The 22,892-nt window shown below is 35.8% G+C and overlaps 2 protein-coding genes and 2 long non-coding RNA genes across 4 annotated transcripts; 3 read left to right on the top strand and 1 right to left on the bottom strand.

The window, feature by feature from the left end:
• The first annotated feature begins 4,618 nt into the window (after nucleotides 1-4,618).
• Nucleotides 4,619-22,557, top strand: LOC124440985 (eukaryotic translation initiation factor 3 subunit D-like). The gene is made up of 16 exons (XM_046991417.1): nucleotides 4,619-4,682; nucleotides 5,273-5,337; nucleotides 6,798-6,853; nucleotides 7,089-7,134; nucleotides 7,195-7,331; nucleotides 7,464-7,610; nucleotides 8,101-8,222; nucleotides 8,377-8,509; nucleotides 9,381-9,476; nucleotides 9,565-9,613; nucleotides 9,689-9,914; nucleotides 10,693-10,834; nucleotides 21,605-21,744; nucleotides 21,838-22,030; nucleotides 22,201-22,321; nucleotides 22,413-22,557. Exons 5-16 carry the CDS (start codon nucleotides 7,305-7,307, stop codon nucleotides 22,421-22,423), a joined length of 1,407 nt encoding a protein of 468 aa, XP_046847373.1. The 5' UTR covers nucleotides 4,619-4,682; nucleotides 5,273-5,337; nucleotides 6,798-6,853; nucleotides 7,089-7,134; nucleotides 7,195-7,304; the 3' UTR covers nucleotides 22,424-22,557.
• On the bottom strand, nucleotides 13,943-16,146 carry LOC124440995. The gene is made up of 2 exons (XR_006946847.1): nucleotides 15,963-16,146; nucleotides 13,943-14,425 (listed from the first exon to the last, which is right to left on the bottom strand). It is a non-coding gene; the product is annotated as an uncharacterized LOC124440995 (long non-coding RNA).
• LOC124440988 lies at nucleotides 14,441-14,921 on the top strand. The gene is made up of 2 exons (XR_006946837.1): nucleotides 14,441-14,509; nucleotides 14,719-14,921. It is a non-coding gene; the product is annotated as an uncharacterized LOC124440988 (long non-coding RNA).
• On the top strand, nucleotides 15,230-15,958 carry LOC124440983. Its single transcript, XM_046991416.1, has 3 exons — nucleotides 15,230-15,357; nucleotides 15,436-15,630; nucleotides 15,716-15,958. Exons 1-3 carry the CDS (start codon nucleotides 15,298-15,300, stop codon nucleotides 15,863-15,865), a joined length of 405 nt encoding a protein of 134 aa, XP_046847372.1. The 5' UTR covers nucleotides 15,230-15,297; the 3' UTR covers nucleotides 15,866-15,958.
• Nucleotides 22,558-22,892: the final 335 nt, after the last annotated feature.

The following is a 22,892-nucleotide window of genomic DNA, read 5'->3' as shown; positions in this document are numbered from 1 at the left end:
CGGGTGACTCAATCAGGTGACATGATCCCGTTGAGTCACCTGATTTTTTCAGGTCCTGAGACGATTGCTTAAATTGTCCAGCTAAGTGCGAAGATCATATCTCATTTAATTATAGGCCTTTAATTAAAAAATTACATGGATAGAGGAAGTTAATTATATAAGATTATATTACGCGCATTCGTGTCATCCGACTTTGTCGATGATTTTCTACAACTTATTTTTTTGTGCCACCTCCAGATTTTGGATATGTTATAGACAATAAGAGTATCTACAATATGGCAAGTTTAAAAAAATTCTACCGTGTAGTTTTTTAGCTATAGAGCGGTTTGTCGAATGTGGTGCCAGCTTCACAGTTAATACAAGAGTATATTCTCAAGGAATATTATTCCTTTTTTTTTTGTGCAATCTCCAGATTTTGGATATGTTATAGACAATAAGAATATGTACAATATGGCCAAGTTTAAAAAAATTCTACCGTGTAGTTTTTTATTTACAGGCCTTTGTTTAGCAATGACTTGAAATTCTAAACGTAATTATAAAAGATCATATTACGCGCATTCGTGTCATCCGAATTTGTCGATGATTTTCTACAACTTATTTTTGAACTGTTTCTCTGCTTTACTATATGATCCTTCGGCAATTTAAATTAACCAAAATGGTTCTATTTCCTGCATAAATATCACGCGTTTGCTTTCTAAGATAGCCGTTTCCGACGTTCTAGGGAGTCTAAATTCGGAAAATTTTATCGCTCGGCGTCAACCGTGGTGGCGCCTCGTGAGCCCGACCAAATGTTTTTCGCTAGCTACGCCATTGATCACAAGTATAATGAAATAACACGTATTTTATAAATATACCGTCCGGACCCAAAGATGAATATAATTGCATGCTAGCAAGCAATTTGAATTCCTTGGCAAACAAACACGTAACGATAAACAGGCCTTCCTTTCGATCGCAGTAATTATTTTTCGTTAGTAAATTGTTTGTATTTGCAACTTCGTTTGATTGGTATACAATTACAGGATTACAAATTGCTACGGGTATCTATGATGTATATTTCATAGTACTAAGGTGGGACTAATATTTAGTAAAAATATATTAATTAAATATGACAAGCATTTTGTATTTAAGGTCACATTTATACATCGTAAACACACATGATAATTCTTTATCTTTTGTCTTACAAACCTTTTGCTGGTCGACGTTGGAACTTTGAACATTCAATCTTTCAGATAAATTCAACGTTCTGAAGAGTTAAGCGTCAAATGTCGGCGTCGTTTGAGTTGATACGTTGCGTCGTTGGGCATTTGTTATGTAATACAAAGACACAGAATAGATCACGTAACAGAAGGGCCACTTAGCAAAAAATGCGGTCCTAAATTTTAATGCGCATGCGCTACTTCCGCCACGATGGCAGCAAGATAAACTTACAACTCAAAAATCTTGGCGTTATTACTTGAAAAGTTGAAATATTTATCCTGAGACGACCAAATCAAAGCTCTGGTTAATAAAGGCAATCAAGACCTACCCTCAGCATCGTGCTGAAAAGGGAACATACAATCAACATATTTTTATGCTTTTTCATGTACAACCAATGTGTACAATTCTATCGAGACCTGTATGAGAAATGCTGTGCCGTGGCCGTGTGAAAAATTTGACGTTCAAGATTAAACACAGATGCTCTAGAGAATTTTTTGGAACAATACGCCAGCAAGGAGGTAATTTTGACAATCCCACGCCAATACAATTTATCAGGGCTTTTTGAAAGGTTTTTTTTCAGTTCACTTTTGACCTCTTTGAAAGAAAACTGTTCTAAAGATATACACACTCTGCTAACACAATTATAAAAAAAAGCCCAAACCATTTAGTATGCCACTTACCCATGCAAAAGCTCCAAATAACTCACTGTTGATTGGTAAAAATGACTACCGAGAACAAAATATTAGCAACAATTTATTGCTCAAAAATGCTGCTGCCTATGTTTCAGGATATTTGCTAAGCAAAGCTTTCAAAATCCACAGCTGTCTCCAATGAAAGAACAATTTGACTTCAAATAACATAAACAATGATGGTAATTTGCTTTGCTATTTCAAGGTATTTAAAGAACTCAACTTTGGTGGGCTGACTGCTCCTTCATCGTGCTATTTAAATTACATTATGCAACTTGAAGACACCTTCGTGGATTGCTTCTCAGTCACAACCAAAATCTGAATGTTGGAAAGAGCATCTTGAAGAGTCTTAACAAGATACCAGTGCCATTCCGTACATGTTCACAGTTTCCACTGCAAAATTTGGTCAAACTTTTTTTAAGAATGCGAATTTATTACAGCATCAAATTTGCAAATAGCGAGTTTTCCTCTTCTAATAAAAGATCGCGAAAGTACATTAAAGTCAAGCATTTGCAACATTCTACAAACTTACAACAAGGAAAATTCCATAGACAAAGTTGATCATCCTTTTCATTGTAACTCGCAATTCAAGCATAACCATGATTGAATGTTGGCAAGTTGGCAAAGCTTTGAGGCAATTGTTTGCTTTCTCAGTAAAACAATGATGCCGAAAATGATTTCCGAAAAATTGGTATTAATTGTCATGGGGTCGTCGGTATGGTCGTCGGTCACAAACAATGATGACGTTTCTACCTTTGACTGATGGAAACATGCAAACCAGTCAATATTCAATATGGCGTTTGAACGAATTGTGGTATGTTTCGCTGCCGGAAAATGGCATATACAACCACAAATACAACCATCCGACTGGTGCAGCTTAAAAAGAAATTTCAGGGCTTCCATTTACTACATTTTCAAAGTTCATGTATGAGAACAATATTTCTTCGTGTATTCATATTTTTTAGGAGTTTGCAACATCAAAAGTTGGAAGCAAGGCAATCGATCAACAGGGCTCAGTCACTCAATACTATATGCTTAGTACTTTTTTAAATATCTATCGGAGAAGTCTGGCTGGGAGAATGGTACTTAGACTAATTCTAGGCTAACTTTGTCAATCCAAGAACACATGCAGTTCTGGTTTTTATAAATCGGGGTATTATTTTTGGGTACACTTGCAAAATGTATCAATTCAGGAAGAAATTCAGACGCTCAAATGACTTCTTTACAATAACGTGGAGAGGAAAGGAAACACACAAAAAGATGATGCGGTAGGAATTTTTAAAGTGTTCTTTTTATTGTTTCTGGTTGCACAAGTTCATATTAATTTATATTTATTACGACAGTTATATTAACAAAAGTATGTGTACCAATTTATTTATGCCCACAATGTTGTGTAAGGAAAAACGATTATTCTGAGCACATTTTCCAATTTCAAGTCTGGATTCTCTACATCCTTTAATCACAATGTCATATATGTTAATAGAATAGCAGTGTGTCATATGAATCTCAATTTTTTGAACAAGAAAATGAATTTGGGGATTTGGTAAGTTTACATATATTGTAAAACTATGTAGATATAAAAATACGCTATGTTTATGGGTTTTTTTCATTTATATGTAGAATGAACAAAGTGAAGATATTGCTGAAAATTCTGACAAGCACCAAGAGTTAACCACCAAAACACAGGTTTTTATTGTACATATTGATGTTGTTTCTCATGAAAAATCATTGGAAATGGTTATATGTAGGACTGCTTTCACTAGAAAAAACTAAAAAATTTTGAAGGGCTAGATTACGGCTAGATTATAGAATACCCGTCCACTCACTATCCACATATATAATATGCCTCGTTCTTTATACTTCTTTATATTGACCATTAAATAATACTAAATGATACTGGATAAATATTAATTGAGAACTAACTGATATTTTGGTTTGAATTAACTATTATGTTTTACTATGTATGCGGTATCCTTGAATTGGTATGGGTGCTTTTGAAAATGGACGGGTATTCTATAATCGCTCCTTTTGAAGTAATTTAAAGAAGGCATGCATTATTTCAACACTTATTAAAAGTCTGTACACATTTTAAATTAAATAATGGTCTTTATTTGTAGGATTCTGAAGATATCTTTACCAAGCAATCTATCTCTATTATTACAGAGGAACCCAAACAACCATGTCAACATAGTCAAGTAGTTCTCACTTATACAGTTATACTTTATACTATTTACCACTAGTCATGTTTTTAATGTGTTATAAATTGACAATATGCTTGTTGATTGCTTATGCATGAGACACTGTGTAGCAAAACTTTATTAACATCTCGTAGAAATGTGCTCAACAATCATAAAAATATATTACAATAGATATTTTTGAAACAGTGAACATTAATAATTACTGTGTACTTTCTCTTTCAGAGTCATTTGTCACCCACTGGCCACTATACTGGGCTATTGTTACAGTTTGACTTTGCATCAAATGTATCACGTCAGCAATCCTTTGTTGTTCATGATTATAATGCAAACAAAAGAACAATTATGGTGATTTTAAATTTTATTTCCATAATTTCAATGTTGGGTGTATACCCAACTAAATGATATTACTCAATACTCTTTTTTTGGTGCTATAACCTGCATGTATTTTTTCTTCAGCATAATTCATTTGTATTTGTTCATCGATATCCCCACCTATTGCTTGATGGCTACGGTTGGATATTGTGCTGCTCATGCGATGCAAATAGAAAGCAATTTGTTGAAGCCCTACCTAATAATATACAATTAGATCCTCAAAAAGGTATGTAAAATAGATGTTACTGAAATGAAATTATTAAAACAGGCCAAACAACATTTTTATACTTGTCAGATATACCATATCCCAGTTGCATACACATATCAGCAATGGAAAAATATCTGGTTGTGTATGATAGAAAGTTTGGTATTGAAGCCAAAGATTTTATTGAAAAAAGTAAGTGTTGTGTGTTACTCTTTCAGGATATAAGGTGTCTGAACAGCTTCACCAAATTTTGACTTACACTTACATACTATTTGTTTGAAGACCCTTGTCAAAGATGTGAGAACTTGTTACATATTAATCTGGCATTGCATGAAGTGAATGTCTCAAATTTGTATTTGGCTTATTTTTCAATGTAAAGTTCTTCATGTTGTATGGGAGGAAATGTCTTCATCCTTAAATATCAGTTTATTGTACATTTCAAACCCTTGTGAAGTCATCCTTCTGTGTTTTTACAAGACCCTTGTGAGACATTGTTCTTATTACATGTGGACGTTAACTAGCATAGCTTTACAAGCAAAAATATTGTTAAAACTTGTGAATGATTATTCACACAACATATTTGTCTCATCCAATTTCTTTTATGAATGCAGAATCCACATCCATGATGCAGTCTGTTTTCAGTGATCATTCCTACCATGAGATGCGACCTGAAGAAGTATATTTTGTTTTGTGAAAATAACTTTTTTGTACAAATACACGTATAGTTTCTCAACCTTCTAATACGACCATGGTTATATATGACCTTTTTTACGACCATGGTTATATATGCCGAAAACTGACATACTTTATATTTCTACCACATTTTTCTAAACACTTTAACACTGTTAGCATTCCTATCACTCGTTTAAACTCAAACTAATAAGATCTCTGTAATAAAACGTTTTTACGACCATGGTTATATATGCCGAAAACTGGCATACTTAATATTTCTACCACATTTTTCTAAATACTTTAACACTGTTAGCATTCTTATCACTCGTTTAAACTTAAACTAACATTGTCTCTCTAATAAAACTTTTTTACGACCATGGTTATATATGCCGAAAACTGGCATACTTAATATTTTTACCACATTTTTCTAAACACTTTAACACTGTTAGCATTCTTATCACTCGTTTAAACTCAAACTAATAAGATCTCTGTAATAAAACGTTTTTACGACCATGGTTATATATGCCGAAAACTGGCATACTTAATATTTCTACCACATTTTTCTAAATACTTTAACACTGTTAGCATTCTTATCACTCGTTTAAACTTAAACTAACATTGTCTCTCTAATAAAACTTTTTTACGACCATGGTTATATATGCCGAAAACTGGCATACTTAATATTTTACCACATTTTCTAAATACTTTAACACTGTTAGCATTCTTATCACTCGTTTAAACTCAAACTAACATTGTCTCTCTAATAAAACTTTTTTACGACCATGGTTATATATGCCGAAAACTGGCATACTTTATATTTCTACCACATTTTTCTAAACACTTTAACACTGTTAGCCTTCTCATCACTCGTTTAAACTCAAATTAATAAGATCTCTGTAATAAAACGTTTTTACGACCATGGTTATATATGCCGAAAACTGGCATACTTTTATTTCTACCACATTTTTCTAAACACTTTAACACTGTTAGCATTCTTATCACTCTTTTAAACTCAAACTAACAAGATCTCTGTAATAAAACATTTTTACGACCATGGTTATATATGCCGAAAACTGGCATACTTAATATTTCTACCACATTTTTCTAAACACTTTAACACTGTTAGCATTCTTATCACTCGTTTAAACTTAAACTATTAATGTCTCTCTAATAAAACTTTTTTACGACCATGGTTATATGTTATTATAGTAAGTACACAGAACGCCACTTTTGTCATGTGTCACCAATGCGCAATATCTAGCAAGGAGTCTTTTCTACTGATTAGTCCAGTTGTCGTTAGGTCAGTGGTAGGCACGTTTTTGGTCAGCGGAGACCCTCATTTTTATGGTTGTATTTGTGGTTGTATATGCCAGAAAATGGATGCGATACATATATCACGAATTCATTTTATTCCTCCTGTCATTGAAGATAACCCAAACGGCTGGGGTACTACCTCTGTTTCAGATGCATTTAAAGGAATACCTTATCAACCATTCTCTAAAGGAGATAAACTTGGCAAGGTAAAATATTTTATATTTCATAAGAAATTCCTTGCTATCAATGTCTTCCACTCTGACCTTTAGTTGTTCTTATATTTTTGTGTCACGTGGTGAAATTTATAATCATATTTTACTAGCTATTATTGTAAAACATTGTTATGTAGTCATCATTAAAAAACCTCTCTACACTTATAAGAGGATAAAATATTATTTTTTGTATTGACTGTATAAATATAGGTGTTTTCATTTTATGTAGGGCTCTGATTGGTCAAGTACAGCCTATCAAGATCGTTGATACCAAAGTTTGTATTCTGTCTAGACTTCACTATTTTCATGCAGTTTAATCATATTGTTTTCTATAGATAAATACTTAAATCAATTTGGTGGTGGTAATCAATATGCATATTATCATGAAGAAGATGAATCAACTTTCCATCTTGTTGACACAAGTCGACCACAAAAGCCTGTTTACATGCGCAATAGGAACAAATTCAATCAGGTACAATAGAAAATTTTTCTATACTTTTAAGTCTCAAAATAAAATCACTTCTTGATTATATTTGTAAATTTCTTCATCTAAATGACTCCTTTTCATATGAACAACATTAACATAAAATTTTTTATTTTTTAGAGGAATAATCGACATGATAAGGAGCGTCAAATGCAACGTCAGCAAGCTGGGATGCAGAATTTGCTGAAGACTCGTGACAACAGACTCCATCGTAAATTGCAGAAACAATTTGCCAACAGAAAGAACTGGCAGGAACGTAGAAATCAGGTTTGTAATAAACTTAGTTGAGGGAGGGGAGGGAGGGTAAGTTTTAAGTTGCAACCTCAGTGAAGAAAGTGGACAAAAGAATTGTGATAGTGTGTTACATGTATGTAAACTTTGAACTCCAAAGGATACATTATAAATTTATGGTAATTATGCGACTTGCATAAGATATTATGGTACACAAACGGATGTACCTCAACCATGAACACCTCAGAGGATACATAATAAATATATAGTAACCTGACTGGTACACTTATGGATATACTGTAATTTTATATCTATATGATTAACATATATGTAGACTCCTCAGAGGATGCATAATAAATATATAGTAACATGACTGGTACACTTATGGATATACTGTAATTTTATATCTATATGTTTAACTTATATGTAGACTCCTCAGAGGATACATAATAAATATATAGTAACATGACAGGTACACTTATGGATATACTGTAATTTTATATCTATATATTTAACTTATATGTAGACTCCTCAGAGGATACGTAATGCATCTGTGATGGTTCGGGAAGAGTGGAAGGTTATTGAAGGAATGGATTTTCCAAGATTATCAAAATTGAGTCTACCAAATGTTCTTGATCCAGATGATTTGTATGTTGTATCAGAATTCATTGTTGTATAAAACCTTCTTTGAATTTGCCTAACAAATGAAAGCAATTTAACATCTATTCTGAATAGATACAAATGAATATCTTGTTTTTATGTGTTTATGAAGATCTCTCCATTTTTGTGCTTTGTTAAATAGGGTAAAATGTGGTGAACTGGAATATTATGACAAGGCTTATGATCGTGTCAACATTAAGAATGAAGTCCCACTTGCCTTGCAAAACAGGATTTTCCATAAAGTGACAACGACTGATGATCCTGTTATCAGAAATGTAAGAAAACATTACTTGCTTTCATTGAACTAAATGGTTTGGATAACCATCATAATGATAACCATCATAATGTTAAGCGCCAATGTTAACCACCAATGTTAACCACCAATGTTAACCACAAATGATAACCACCAATGTTAACCACAAATGATAACCACCAATGTTAACCACAAATGATAACCACCAATGTTAACCACCAATGATAACCACCAATGATAACCACCAATGTTAACCACCAATGATAACCACCAATGTTAACCACCAATGATAACCACCAATGATAACCACCAATGATAACCACCAATGTTAACCACCAATGATAACCACCAATGATAACCACCAATGATAACCACCAATGTTAACCACCAATGATAACCACCAATGTTAACCACCAATGATAACCACCAATGTTAACCACCAATCATGACCAGTTATTAACCACTAATCATGACCAGTTATTAACCACCAATCATGAGTAGTTATTAACCACCAATCATGACCAGTTATTAACCACCAATTATGACCAGTTATTAACCAACAATCATGACCAGTTATTAACCACCAATCATGACCAGTTATTAACCACCAATTATGACCAGTTATTAACCACCAATCATGACCAGTTATTAACCACCAATCATGACCAGTTATTAACCACCAATCATGACCAGTTATTAACCACCAATCATGACCAGTTATTAACCACCAATCATGACCAGTTATTAACCACCAATCATGACCAGTTATTAACCACCAATAATAACCAAGAATTATAAGCGTATGCATATTACAAATGAATTGTAGGAACGAAATATAAAAATATGTACTTTATTGAAACATTTAATTGTTCAATTTACTTTGATTTTACCAGATTTTAATGGAAGGAAATGTGTTTGCTACAGACACCATTATATCTACATTGATGACCTGCACAAGATCTGTGTACTCTTGGGACATTATAGCACATGTATGGATAGTATTTTTGTGAGAATTATCAATATACTATTAGGGATATTTATAACTATAAATTAAGTATTTATTTCATGTGATTTTAGCGTGTTGGCTCAAAACTGTTTTTTGACATGAGAGATGAATCAGCATTTGGTTTGTAAATTTTTAGTTTTAATTGATAATTTAAGAAACAACAAGCTTTTTTTTATTATTGATGTCGTTTTTTAGATCTTTTGACTGTTAATGAAACAGCTGTGGAAACACCTATAGATGATAATGCAGAGAAAAGCATAAACTCTACGACGAACCTTGGTCTGGAAGCAACTTTTATAAACCAAAATTTCTCACAGCAAGTCTTAAAACGCTCAGAGGAAAAGGAGAAGTTTGATAAACCAAATCCTTTCATTCCTGAAGATAATGAAGAAGAAGAAAAGGTGGCATCCATTGGTTACAGGTAAATTGTTCTTGTATAAATATAGATTGAAGACTAAGATCTAAAAAAGGAGATATTGTGCTTTACAGCGTGTATAAAAAATTAGAACTTTAAAAATGTCCAGCAAATTATAATTTCATCAACATCCATGTATTTTGGCATTGTGTGATTTATCTAAAAGTAAAAACAATCAGAAAAATTTATCGCGAAAATTGGGAGAGCACTTTGTAGAAGCGTCAATTTTAACTTCTTGCTCAAAGAAAATGAAAGGTTTAAAATTTTATTTAATCGACCAGGTGAAAGTTTGTCATGTGCGGTGAAAAATTTTAGAAAATTTGACGTTCACCGTGTTCAACATGTCAAAATTGGACGTTTTGTGTGTTTCACTCCTTTTTTTCTTATTCAAGACTGATAACATGCATGATTGATTGTTGGAATTTACTTAACTAACAAAAAATACTTAATTTGAAGGAAAAACAAGTTTGGCCACACCAAGCCATAGTTTTCTTAACTTTTTTTCAACTTTTTTCATACACCCTGGCATACATGTGCTAAATTTTAACTATCATTGCTTTATGTTTTTAAAACGCGCTGGAAACATGTTTTGACTTATTTATTTCGTAATTTTTTGATATCACAAAAATTATTAAATATTTTATTTCATTGTGTTGAAGGTATACATGTTTTGCCAGCTCGTTCTTCCATTAAGAAGAAAAATGTGATAGTGTACAAGATAATTTTGACTTTCATCCTTCGCTGTGACCTTCCCTCGTTAAAATGTTGTATTAATCTCAACCAGTGAAATCATTTGTCACTTATTTACATATCAAAAATGGAATCTTGGCAATGATATAGAAATTGTTATAAGATGTGAACATGATGCAGTATTGTCACCTGGAACTTACATCAACATAAAGGCTCTAAATGAATGGGAATCTAAGGTACATTTATGTATGTGTAGGGAGGTATGGGAGAATGTTGTCATTACGTCATGTATGTGTAGGGAGGTATGGGAGAATGTTGTCATTACGTCATGTATGTGTGTAGGGAGGTATGGGAGAATGTTGTCATTACGTCATGTATGTATGTGTAGGGAGGTATGGGAGAATGTTGTCATTACGTCGTGTATGTATGTGTAGGGAGGTATAGGAGAATGTTGTCATTACGTCATGTAGGGAGGTATGGGAGAATGTTGTCATTACGTCATGTATGTATGTGTAGGGAGGTATGGGTGAATGTTGTCATTACGTCATGTATGTATGTGTAGGGAGGTATGGGAGAATGTTGTCATTACGTCATGTATGTATGTGTAGGGAGGTATGGGAGAATGTTGTCATTACGTCATGTATGTATGTGTAGGGAGGTATGGGAGAATGGCGTCATTACGTCATGTATGTATGTGTAGGGAGGTATGGGAGAATGTTGTCATTACGTCATGTATGTATGTGTAGGAGGTATGGGAGAATGTTGTCATTACGTCATGTATGTATGTGTAGGGAGGTATGGGAGAATGGCGTCATTACGTCATGTATGTATGTGTAGGGAGGTATGGGAGAATGTTGTCATTACGTCATGTATGTATGTGTAGGGAGGTATGGGAGAATGTTGTCATTACGTCATGTATGTATGTGTAGGAGGTATGGGAGAATGTTGTCATTACGTCATGTATGTGTAGGGAGATATGGGAGAATGTTGTCGTTACGTCATGTATGTATGTGAAGGAGATATGGGAGAATGTTGTCGTTACGTCATGTATGTATGTGAAGGAGATATGGGAGAATGTTGTCATTACGTCATGTATGTATGTGTAGGGAGGTATGGGAGAATGTTGTCATTACGTCATGTATGTATGTGTAGGGAGATATGGGAGAATGTTGTCGTTACGTCATGTATGTATGTGAAGGAGATATGGGAGAATGTTGTCGTTACGTCATGTATGTATGTGAAGGAGATATGGGAGAATGTTGTCATTACGTCATGTATGTATGTGTAGGGAGGTATGGGAGAATGTTGTCGTTACGTCATGTATGTATGTGTAGGGAGGTATGGGAGAATGTTGTCATTACGTCATTTATGTATGTGTAGGGAGGTATGGGAGAATGTTGTCATTACGTCATGTATGTATGTGTAGGGAGGTATGGGAGAATGTTGTCATTACGTCATGTATGTATGTGTAGGAGATATGGGAGAATGTTGTCGTTACGTCATGTATGTATGTGAAGGAGATATGGGAGAATGTTGTCGTTACGTCATGTATGTATGTGAAGGGAGATATGGGAGAATGTTGTCATTACGTCATGTATGTATGTGTAGGGAGGTATGGGAGAATGTTGTCATTACGTCATGTATGTATGTGTAGGAGGTATGGGTGAATGTTGTCATTACGTCATGTATGTATGTGTAGGGAGGTATGGGAGAATGTTGTCATTACGTCATGTATGTATGTGTAGGGAGGTATGGGAGAATGTTGTCATTACGTCATGTATGTACAGCAACACGCAAAAGTATTCAATACACTGGATAATTGTTAATATCTCACGTTCTAATCATTATTTTTTGATGAAAATTGCATGAAATATTCATGTTAGTGTAACAAACAAAATCCCTGAAGGATATTGAAAAGCAATCAGTATTGTATTGTTTATTCAAAAAAACATCAAAATAAGTAACGCAAAAGTATTCAACACATCAATTTAGTATTTAGTTGCAAATCCTTTATTCTGTTTTACAGCAAGAAGTCTCTTAGCATAATTCTTAGTGAACTTTTTGCATGTCTCAGGCGTTATTTGATGCCATTCTTCGAAGCAGAAAGTTTTCAAATCTTCCATATTTTTAGGATTCCTCTTGTGGACATTGATTTTGAGAATCCTCCACAAATTTTCGATTGGGTTTAGGTCAGGTGATTGGCTGGGCCATTTCATCACATCAATTTTGTTATCCGTAAACCATTTTTTCACTAGCTTCGAGGTGTGCTTCGGGTCATTGTCTTGTTGAAACACAAAACCACTTTCAAACTGGAAGGAATCAACCGATTTCTCAAGTTTTTCCGTCAAAATGTCTCGATACATAAGGGCATTCATCCTTCCTTCTATGATCTTCAACTCTCCGACTCCATTCGAACAAAAACAAGCCCAAATCATTATACTACCCCCACCAAATTTAACTGTTGGGATAGTGTTTTTTGGAGCATGAGATTCTCCGCTTTTTCTCCAAACCTTGTTAGCACCATTATGACCAAAAAGTTCTATTTTTGTCTCATCTGACCATACAACAGTGTCCCAATACGTATCTGGCTTCACTAGATATTCGTCGGCAAACTTCAATCGGTCAACAACATGTTTCTTCTTCAGAAGAGGCGTTTTTCTGGGGGACCTGGAGTGAATACCGGCTCGATAAATAGTCCGACTGATAGTATCTTTGCTAACATTTACTTCAGCGCCTTTTAAAGTGCCCCTGTCAAAAAAATGAAACTCACATATATGAATCTTTGTAATACGTACATGCGTTATTTGAAAATCGAATTTCGATTCTGAATTTAGTGCAGAAATTATAGTCATTTGAACATAGAATTTTGAGAAATAAAAATTCGAAAACCGCGCATAAGAGATTGGTACCAAATCAGTCTAGTGACGTCACAGTAGGATCCGGTCAGGCCTATTGATCCACGAAAACATTAGAGCGTGTATTGTCGAAGTGTTCTTGTACTGTAGTTGGCGGCCCGAAAAGTCACGCAAAATAGAAAATGCCAAATAGATGTATTGTGGCTGGTTGCTCTAATGTCTCTAATGTAAAAGGAGTCTCGCTTCATTTCATACCGTTTTCCGGAGATGAAAGGCCAGAAGCCAAAATAAGACGTAAACAATGGATTGATTTCGTACGGTTGAAACGGGCAAAATGGGATCCAACACCTAATTCCAGTATTTGCTCAGCACATTTCGCAAAGAAGATTTTTCGCAAATGTTTTCTGGTCTGTCGGCTAAAGTACCTAGATTAGCTACCGATGAGATTGGCGTCGTGGCAGTCCCTAAATATAATATTGCAGCTGAATGTCCCCCGTCAGCAAGAGCCAAGAGAAGGGTAAGTTTATTCATTCCATTTCAAGAGATTAACGCACGCTTTTTAAAACATGGTAAATACAGTAAAATACACATGAACCTATTTTGAGAATCACTGTTTTGTACATAAATTTGTTGACATTTTCGAAAGGTTTTAAAGGAAGCATTGTCCACAAGTTTGTCTCGACCAGGAGAATCAGAAGAAGAGCCAGAGGATTTCGAACACTGCGTGCCAATGGAATTAAATGTGGATGAAGAGATACCAAGCGATGTTCCTTGCAGCAAAGTATATAGTATATACCTTTATTCCTGCTAGTATAGTGCGATCTTACAATTTGACTTGCTATTCGTGAGCTTTTCTGTCAAAACATATATTGACCCCTACTGACATTATGCATACATTTTAAGAAAGACTTTTTCTTTTAGACAAACAGCGCTTTGACTCAGACAGATGGTTGTGTTGGTTGTGCGTACCTACTGAAAGAGAAAGGAAAACATGGAACAAATATGTAGCTCTAAAAGCAAAATACGATGAATTAGTGAAAGCCAAACGTTCTAAAGGTATCGTGTTTGGCACATAAGTACTACACGTTTCGTGTTTTCACTAGGGAAACCCGTATAATATTTCCGGCATTTATCAGCCGTGGTGCCGGTTATTATAGCTGTATTGCTAAACTCACGCAATAGAATTAAGAAGACATTTTATGTTAAATGATAATTTTATGAAACTTTCTTAAATTAACTTGTTCGATTTGTTTATTATTATGTAGGTGTTCAGTGCAATATACTGAATGACGAAGAGGTCATTCAGCACAGAGCTGAATCTGAAATGACGGCAGGCAACGACGTAAATGAAGAGTCTGAAGACAGCGAAGTTGAAATGGACACGGTTGCGGACGACGATTTTAAAATAGAAGACGAGGCTGAATCGGGAAGATCGGAATTTGATGAATTAGAAGATGAATGCAGAAGGTAAAATATTTGACTTGTTTGTAAATGCTATCTAATTGTGAATCATTCTATGTCTTGATGGCACCCGTATGACTCTATCTTCGTTTAGGAATCCTAGAAAACATACGGAAGGAAGAAAAATACATTGTTTTCCAATCCCAGTTGATGTTACTGTTTAAATTTTGCCATGTTTGCAAGGCAGATAACCCGCTCGTAGAAATGGTAACAGATGGTACACTAGTTGTTGTCAAAACAACCTGTGGAAACCCCGCGTGCGATAAAAGGAATAACATCTGGAAAAGTCAGCCACTTTTGCCAAACACAAAGTAAATGCAGGAGACTTCCTTTTAAGTTTTGCCATACTTGTTTCTGGAGGATCTTCCACCAAAGTGATCAACATGTTTCGACACATGGGGCTTGCTACAATATCTAATGAGTCTTTCTATAGACACCAAGTGGTACGTTCTTTTGCATTAAAAATACTTGGACCGTTCTTTGTTCGAAGAATTTGATAGTATTTCTTATTCTTACTTAAGAAAATGGTGCTTCCGACAATCTTTCTTCACTGGAAAGACTATCAAAGAAAGATTCTTGATAGATTACAGGCTCTGGAATCAATTACCATTTCTGGTGACGCACGACATGACAGCATGGGTCATAGTGCAAAATATGGTGCTTATACAATATTTTGTTGTACTTCAGCTGAAATAATCGATTTTAGTTTGATCCAGGTATAAACAAATTTTAAAATTCAACCTCAAGCAATGTGACTATCATTCAAAGGTTATGCTGATTGTGTCTCTTCCTTAATTGTAGAGAAATGAGGTTGGAAGCAGTGCTATTCGGTGCTATTCGGTGCTGGTCGCTATTCAGTGCTTGTTCGCACTCTTCTATTTCCGTGCAACACTGACACTCTTTAACATTGTGAAGAAGCTCAACTCGACAATTGCCACATTTACACCTTAAAACGTTATTTTCAAAACTTAATAAAGAAGCTCTGTACTGTAAATTTCATTTAAAAGAAATCCCGATGAATTATATTACAAAACCATCAAATAATTACCATTGGTCATATTTCTCTTCGCCGTCAAGTCTACGTTGAAGTTCTTTCAAACGGTCATCATATTTTTGTTTTCTTCCACGGTAGTTAGAAAGCCATTCTTCATCAGCAACTGGTTCATTGCTGTATGGGCCAACGTCTGCGTTGTCATCTGTGCTTTTGTCGTCTTTAGTAGCGGACGCTTCACTTGTCTTTTATATCAAATATCCGGGATAATAATTCCAATCAGAGTCGTCTGTTTGGTAGCTAGTACTTTCCGTGTCTGAGTTCGATGAGGACATTATTAGAAAAATTGAGCGAGTTTTGATTGTAAATATCGACCTTTGTACAATAATTTTTACTATTTGTAAACAAGCTGAGATGCGAACCGGTTCCTACTGTGACGTATTAGTTACCAGGTTTCCGACTTCGCGATTTTAAAAAACTTTTGCCGTTAAAATTTGAAAATTTTGCAATTCATACCGCAATAACTCGGCAAAAATCGTTTTAATTTAATTCTGATTTCCATTTTCATTATGTACATATTACAAAGATTCATATGTGTGAGTTTCATTTTTTTGACAGGGGCACTTTAACTGCTCTTGTATCTCTGAACGGGTTACAAATGGGTTCTGTTTCACTTTTCTAATGACCAATCTTTCACTTGCACCAGTAATCTTTCTTGGACGGCCTGTTCTGGGACCATTTAACACAGAGTCACACTTCCTCCACTTTCTGATGATGCATCCCACTGTGTTTACATTCACATTTAAAGCCTGTGATATCTTCCTGTACCCATTCCCTTTTTGGTACAGTTCTACGATACGTTCACGCATGTCGTTACACAATTCCTTTGTTTTAACCATGGCTAAATAGTAAACACTAAGGGAAACTGAGTTCACGAACGGTTACAGAGGTATCACTGGCCATACTGACTTCAAAATAACGACAGGGACGCGGGTGATTGGTCAAATATTGTCATATTAATATGGAAATGAACCATGATGGGATGTTCGCAATAAAAACCTATAGTAATATGTTAACAACATTATGATAACATAATGTATTGAATACTTTTGCGTTACTTATTTTGATGTTTTTTTGAATAAACAATACAATACTGATTGCTTTTCAATATCCTTCAGGGATTTTGTTTCTTACACTAACATGAATATTTCATGTACTTTGCATCAAAAAATAATGATTAGAACGTGAGATATTAACAATTATCCAGTGTATTGAATACTTTTGCGTGTTGCTGTATGTGTAGGGAGGTATGGGTGAATGTTGTCATTACGTCATGTATGTATGTATAGGGAGGTATGGGTGAATGTTGTCATTACGTCATGTATGTATGTGTAGGGAGATATGGGAGAATGTTGTCATTACGTCATGTATGTATGTGTAGGGAGGTATGAGAGAATGGCGTCATTACGTCATGTATGTATGTGTAGGGAGGTATGGGAGAATGTTGTCATTACGTCATGTATGTATGTGTAGGGAGGTATGGGAGAATGTTGTCTTTACGTCGTGTATGTATGTGTAGGAGGTATGGGAGAATGTTGTCATTACGTCATGTATGTATGTGTAGGGAGGTATGGGAGAATGGCGTCATTACGTCATGTATGTATGTGTAGGGAGGTATGGGAGAATGTTGTCATTACGTCATGTATGTATGTGTAGGGAGGTATGGGAGAATGTTGTCATTACGTCATGTATGTATGTGTAGGGAGGTATGGGAGAATGTTGTCATTACGTCATGTATGTATGTGTAGGGAGATATGGGAGAATGTTGTCGTTACGTCATGTATGTATGTGAAGGGAGATATGGGAGAATGTTGTCGTTACGTCATGTATGTATGTGAAGGGAGATATGGGAGAATGTTGTCATTACGTCATGTATGTATGTGTAGGGAGGTATGGGAGAATGTTGTCGTTACGTCATGTATGTATGTGTAGGAGGTATGGGAGAATGTTGTCATTACGTCATTTATGTATGTGTAGGGAGGTATGGGAGAATGTTGTCATTACGTCATGTATGTATGTGTAGGGAGGTATGGGAGAATGTTGTCATTACGTCATGTATGTATGTGTAGGGAGGTATGGGTGAATGTTGTCATTACGTCATGTATGTATGTGTAGGGAGGTATGGGAGAATGTTGTCATTACGTCATGTATGTATGTGTAGGGAGGTATGGGTGAATGTTGTCATTACGTCATGTATGTATGTGTAGGGAGGTATGGGAGAATGCGTCATTACGTCATGTATGTATGTGTAGGGAGGTATGGGTGAATGTTGTCATTACGTCATGTATGTATGTGTAGGGAGGTATGGGAGAATGTTGTCATTACGTCATGTATGTATGTGTAGGGAGGTATGGGAGAATGGCGTCATTACGTCATGTATGTATGTGTAGGGAGGTATGGGTGAATGTTGTCATTACGTCATGTATGTATGTGTAGGGAGGTATGGGAGAATGTTGTCATTACGTCATGTATGTATGTGTAGGGAGGTATGGGAGAATGGCGTCATTACGTCATGTATGTATGTGTAGGGAGGTATGGGAGAATGTTGTCATTACGTCATGTATGTATGTGTAGGGAGGTATGGGAGAATGTTGTCATTACGTCATGTATGTATGTGTAGGGAGGTATGGGAGAATGTTGTCATTACGTCATGTATGTATGTGTAGGGAGATATGGGAGAATGTTGTCGTTACGTCATGTATGTATGTGAAGGGAGATATGGGAGAATGTTGTCGTTACGTCATGTATGTATGTGAAGGGAGATATGGGAGAATGTTGTCATTACGTCATGTATGTATGTGTAGGGAGGTATGGGAGAATGTTGTCATTACGTCATGTATGTATGTAGGGAGATATGGGAGAATGTTGTCGTTACGTCATGTATGTATGTGAAGGGAGATATGGGAGAATGTTGTCGTTACGTCATGTATGTATGTGAAGGGAGATATGGGAGAATGTTGTCATTACGTCATGTATGTATGTGTAGGAGGTATGGGAGAATGTTGTCGTTACGTCATGTATGTATGTGTAGGGAGGTATGGGAGAATGTTGTCATTACGTCATTTATGTATGTGTAGGGAGGTATGGGAGAATGTTGTCATTACGTCATGTATGTATGTGTAGGGAGGTATGGGAGAATGTTGTCATTACGTCATGTATGTATGTGTAGGGAGATATGGGAGAATGTTGTCGTTACGTCATGTATGTATGTGAAGGAGATATGGGAGAATGTTGTCGTTACGTCATGTATGTATGTGAAAGGGAGATATGGGAGAATGTTGTCATTACGTCATGTATGTATGTGTAGGGAGGTATGGGAGAATGTTGTCATTACGTCATGTATGTATGTGTAGGGAGGTATGGGTGAATGTTGTCATTACGTCATGTATGTATGTGTAGGGAGGTATGGGAGAATGTTGTCATTACGTCATGTATGTATGTGTAGGGAGGTATGGGAGAATGTTGTCATTACGTCATGTATGTATGTGTAGGGAGGTATGGGTGAATGTTGTCATTACGTCATGTATGTATGTATAGGGAGGTATGGGTGAATGTTGTCATTACGTCATGTATGTATGTGTAGGGATATGGGAGAATGTTGTCATTACGTCATGTATGTATGTGTAGGGAGGTATGGGAGAATGGCGTCATTACGTCATGTATGTATGTGTAGGGAGGTATGGGAGAATGTTGTCATTACGTCATGTATGTATGTGTAGGGAGGTATGGGAGAATGTTGTCTTTACGTCATGTATGTATGTGTAGGGAGGTATGGGAGAATGTTGTCATTACGTCATGTATGTATGTGTAGGGAGGTATGGGAGAATGGCGTCATTACGTCATGTATGTATGTGTAGGGAGGTATGGGAGAATGTTGTCATTACGTCATGTATGTATGTGTAGGGAGGTATGGGAGAATGTTGTCATTACGTCATGTATGTATGTGTAGGGAGGTATGGGAGAATGTTGTCATTACGTCATGTATGTATGTGTAGGGAGATATGGGAGAATGTTGTCGTTACGTCATGTATGTATGTGAAGGGAGATATGGGAGAATGTTGTCATTACGTCATGTATGTATGTGAAGGAGATATGGGAGAATGTTGTCATTACGTCATGTATGTATGTGTAGGGAGGTATGGGAGAATGTTGTCGTTACGTCATGTATGTATGTGTAGGGAGGTATGGGAGAATGTTGTCATTACGTCATTTATGTATGTGTAGGGAGGTATGGGAGAATGTTGTCATTACGTCATGTATGTATGTGTAGGGAGGTATGGGAGAATGTTGTCATTACGTCATGTATGTATGTGTAGGGAGGTATGGGAGAATGTTGTCATTACGTCATGTATGTATGTGTAGGGAGGTATGGGAGAATGTTGTCATTACGTCATGTATGTATGTGTAGGGAGGTATGGGAGAATGTTGTCATTACGTCATGTATGTATGTGTAGGGAGGTATGGGAGAATGGCGTCATTACGTCATGTATGTATGTGTAGGGAGGTATGGGTGAATGTTGTCATTACGTCATGTATGTATGTGTAGGGAGGTATGGGAGAATGTTGTCATTACGTCATGTATGTATGTGTAGGGAGGTATGGGAGAATGTTGTCATTACGTCATGTATGTATGTGTAGGGAGGTATGGGAGAATGTTGTCATTACGTCATGTATGTATGTGTAGGGAGGTATGGGAGAATGTTGTCATTACGTCATGTATGTATGTGTAGGGAGGTATGGGAGAATGTTGTCATTACGTCATGTATGTATGTGTAGGGAGGTATGGGAGAATGTTGTCATTACGTCATGTATGTATGTGAAGGGAGATATGGGAGAATGTTGTCATTACGTCATGTATGTATGTGAAGGGAGATATGGGAGAATGTTGTCATTACGTCATGTATGTATGTGTAGGGAGGTATGGGAGAATGTTGTCATTACGTCATGTATGTATGTGTAGGGAGGTATGGGAGAATGTTGTCATTACGTCATGTATGTATGTGTAGGGAGGTATGGGAGAATGTTGTCATTACGTCATGTATGTATGTGTAGGGAGGTATGGGAGAATGTTGTCATTACGTCATGTATGTATGTGTAGGGAGATATGGGAGAATGTTGTCATTACGTCATGTATGTATGTGTAGGGAGGTATGGGAGAATGTTGTCATTACGTCATGTATGTATGTGTAGGGAGGTATGGGAGAATGTTGTCATTACGTCATGTATGTATGTATGGGAGAATGTTGTCATTACGTCATGTATGTATGTGTAGGGAGGTATGGGAGAATGTTGTCATTACGTCATGTATGTATGTGTAGGGAGGTATGGGAGAATGTTGTCATTACGTCATGTATGTATGTGTAGGGAGGTATGGGAGAATGTTGTCATTACGTCATGTATGTATGTGTAGGAGGTATGGGAGAATGTTGTCATTACGTCATGTATGTATGTGTAGGGAGGTATGGGAGAATGTTGTCATTACGTCATGTATGTATGTGTAGGGAGGTATGGGAGAATGTTGTCATTACGTCATGTATGTATGTGTAGGGAGGTATGGGAGAATGTTGTCATTACGTCATGTATGTATGTGTAGGGAGGTATGGGAGAATGGCGTCATTACGTCATGTATGTATGTGTAGGGAGGTATGGGAGAATGGCGTCAAAAGCTAGACACTCAACGTGGAGCTGTCTTGGCTACTGAACTCAAGAACAATGGCTGTAAGCTGGCAAAGTGGACTGTTGCGTCTGTTTTGTCGGGCTCTGAGTACTTAAAAATTGGGTGAGTATTGCAATTTGCAATGGAAATGATAGTTTTCATATTTATTATCTTCTGCGTTGTTTTTTACTTTAATTTTTCTTTGTTTCAATTTAGTTATGTTTCACGTAAAAATTTTGTGGATTCATCAAAGCATTGCATTCTGGGTACACAGCAGTTTAAACCACGTGAACTTGCTAGTCAGATGAATCTCAGTATGGACAATGGTTGGGGAATAGTACGATGTATTATTGATTATTGTATGAATCTTGAAAAGGGGAAATATCTTATTTTGAAGGATCCTAACAAGGTAACAAAGGCATTACTGAGCTTATAGTTAATTGGTTCGTTAATCTTTTTTTTTGGCAGCATTCGGATTCAGTTTAGTTTCACTCACGACAGTATTTCTTTGTTCTGGAAATGATGCATATTCATTATCCTTATTTATCATTATTTATCCATTGTGTTCTTCTTTTAAAGGGGATGATTCGTAATTACGATATTCCCAACAACACGTTTGATTCGGAAGATGACGATGATGACGATGATGAAGAAGAAGCTGATGATGAGGATGAAGATGAACAAGAGGAGGAAATTGAGGGTATGTAAGAACAATGTTTTGATGTTTAGGGATAAGTAGGAGCATACGAAGCTCTGTTTTGTTAGTGAATCAATTCTTACTCATTTTATAGCAAACATTTGATGATGATTTGTTGCTGAAGAATAAATTCAATTTCTATGAATTATTACAAGTACATGATTTTTTTTTCTTGAATTGTGTAATTCAAAATAAGCTTCAATAATTTGCTTCGAAATAAAAATATCTTGAAATGTTCACAAGCGATTGTTTTTAAATTCCATATTGAGACTTCTTATTCAAATATCTCCATAAGTTGAATGTGAATGTCTTAATGGATGATTAATAAACATTATGAATGTGTATTGTTTTGTCGTTTATACACTTCATTTTGAGTTACATATCAACAGAAGGTTTTACGTTTTTATGTCATTTGATATTACCAAGTATTAAAGTAAATGGTTTGAACCCGGGAGTATCGTTACATGTTTGTAGATGGAGATCGTCGAAGTTAGTAGAGCCTTGAGAAAGACTGTTGGTGTTGTTGATAATGTCATACTTATCTTCTCCCTTGCTTCTGAGACAGTTAATATCA

This window comes from Xenia sp. Carnegie-2017, unplaced genomic scaffold (assembly GCF_021976095.1).
Source record: "Xenia sp. Carnegie-2017 unplaced genomic scaffold, XeniaSp_v1 HiC_scaffold_20, whole genome shotgun sequence".
NCBI classification, from domain to species: domain Eukaryota; kingdom Metazoa; phylum Cnidaria; class Anthozoa; order Malacalcyonacea; family Xeniidae; genus Xenia; species Xenia sp. Carnegie-2017.
The sequence above is the reverse complement of the archived record's forward strand: the minus strand, read 5'-3'. Positions and strand labels throughout refer to the sequence as shown.

Excerpts from the sequence above, each read along its gene's own strand:
- LOC124440983 (XM_046991416.1), top strand. The coding sequence starts at position 15,298 with ATGTTTCGACACATGGGGCTTGCTACAATATCTAATGAGTCTTTCTAT. Across the intron at positions 15,358-15,435 it reads CTTTCTATAGACACCAAGTG|AAAATGGTGCTTCCGACAAT; the intron begins GTACGTTCTTTT and ends TTCTTACTTAAG. Across the intron at positions 15,631-15,715 it reads TCGATTTTAGTTTGATCCAG|AGAAATGAGGTTGGAAGCAG; the intron begins GTATAAACAAAT and ends CCTTAATTGTAG.
- LOC124440985 (XM_046991417.1), top strand. The coding sequence starts at position 7,305 with ATGCGCAATAGGAACAAATTCAATCAG. Across the intron at positions 8,223-8,376 it reads GTTCTTGATCCAGATGATTT|GGTAAAATGTGGTGAACTGG; the intron begins GTATGTTGTATC and ends TTTGTTAAATAG. Across the intron at positions 9,915-10,692 it reads GTGGCATCCATTGGTTACAG|TGAAATCATTTGTCACTTAT; the intron begins GTAAATTGTTCT and ends AATCTCAACCAG.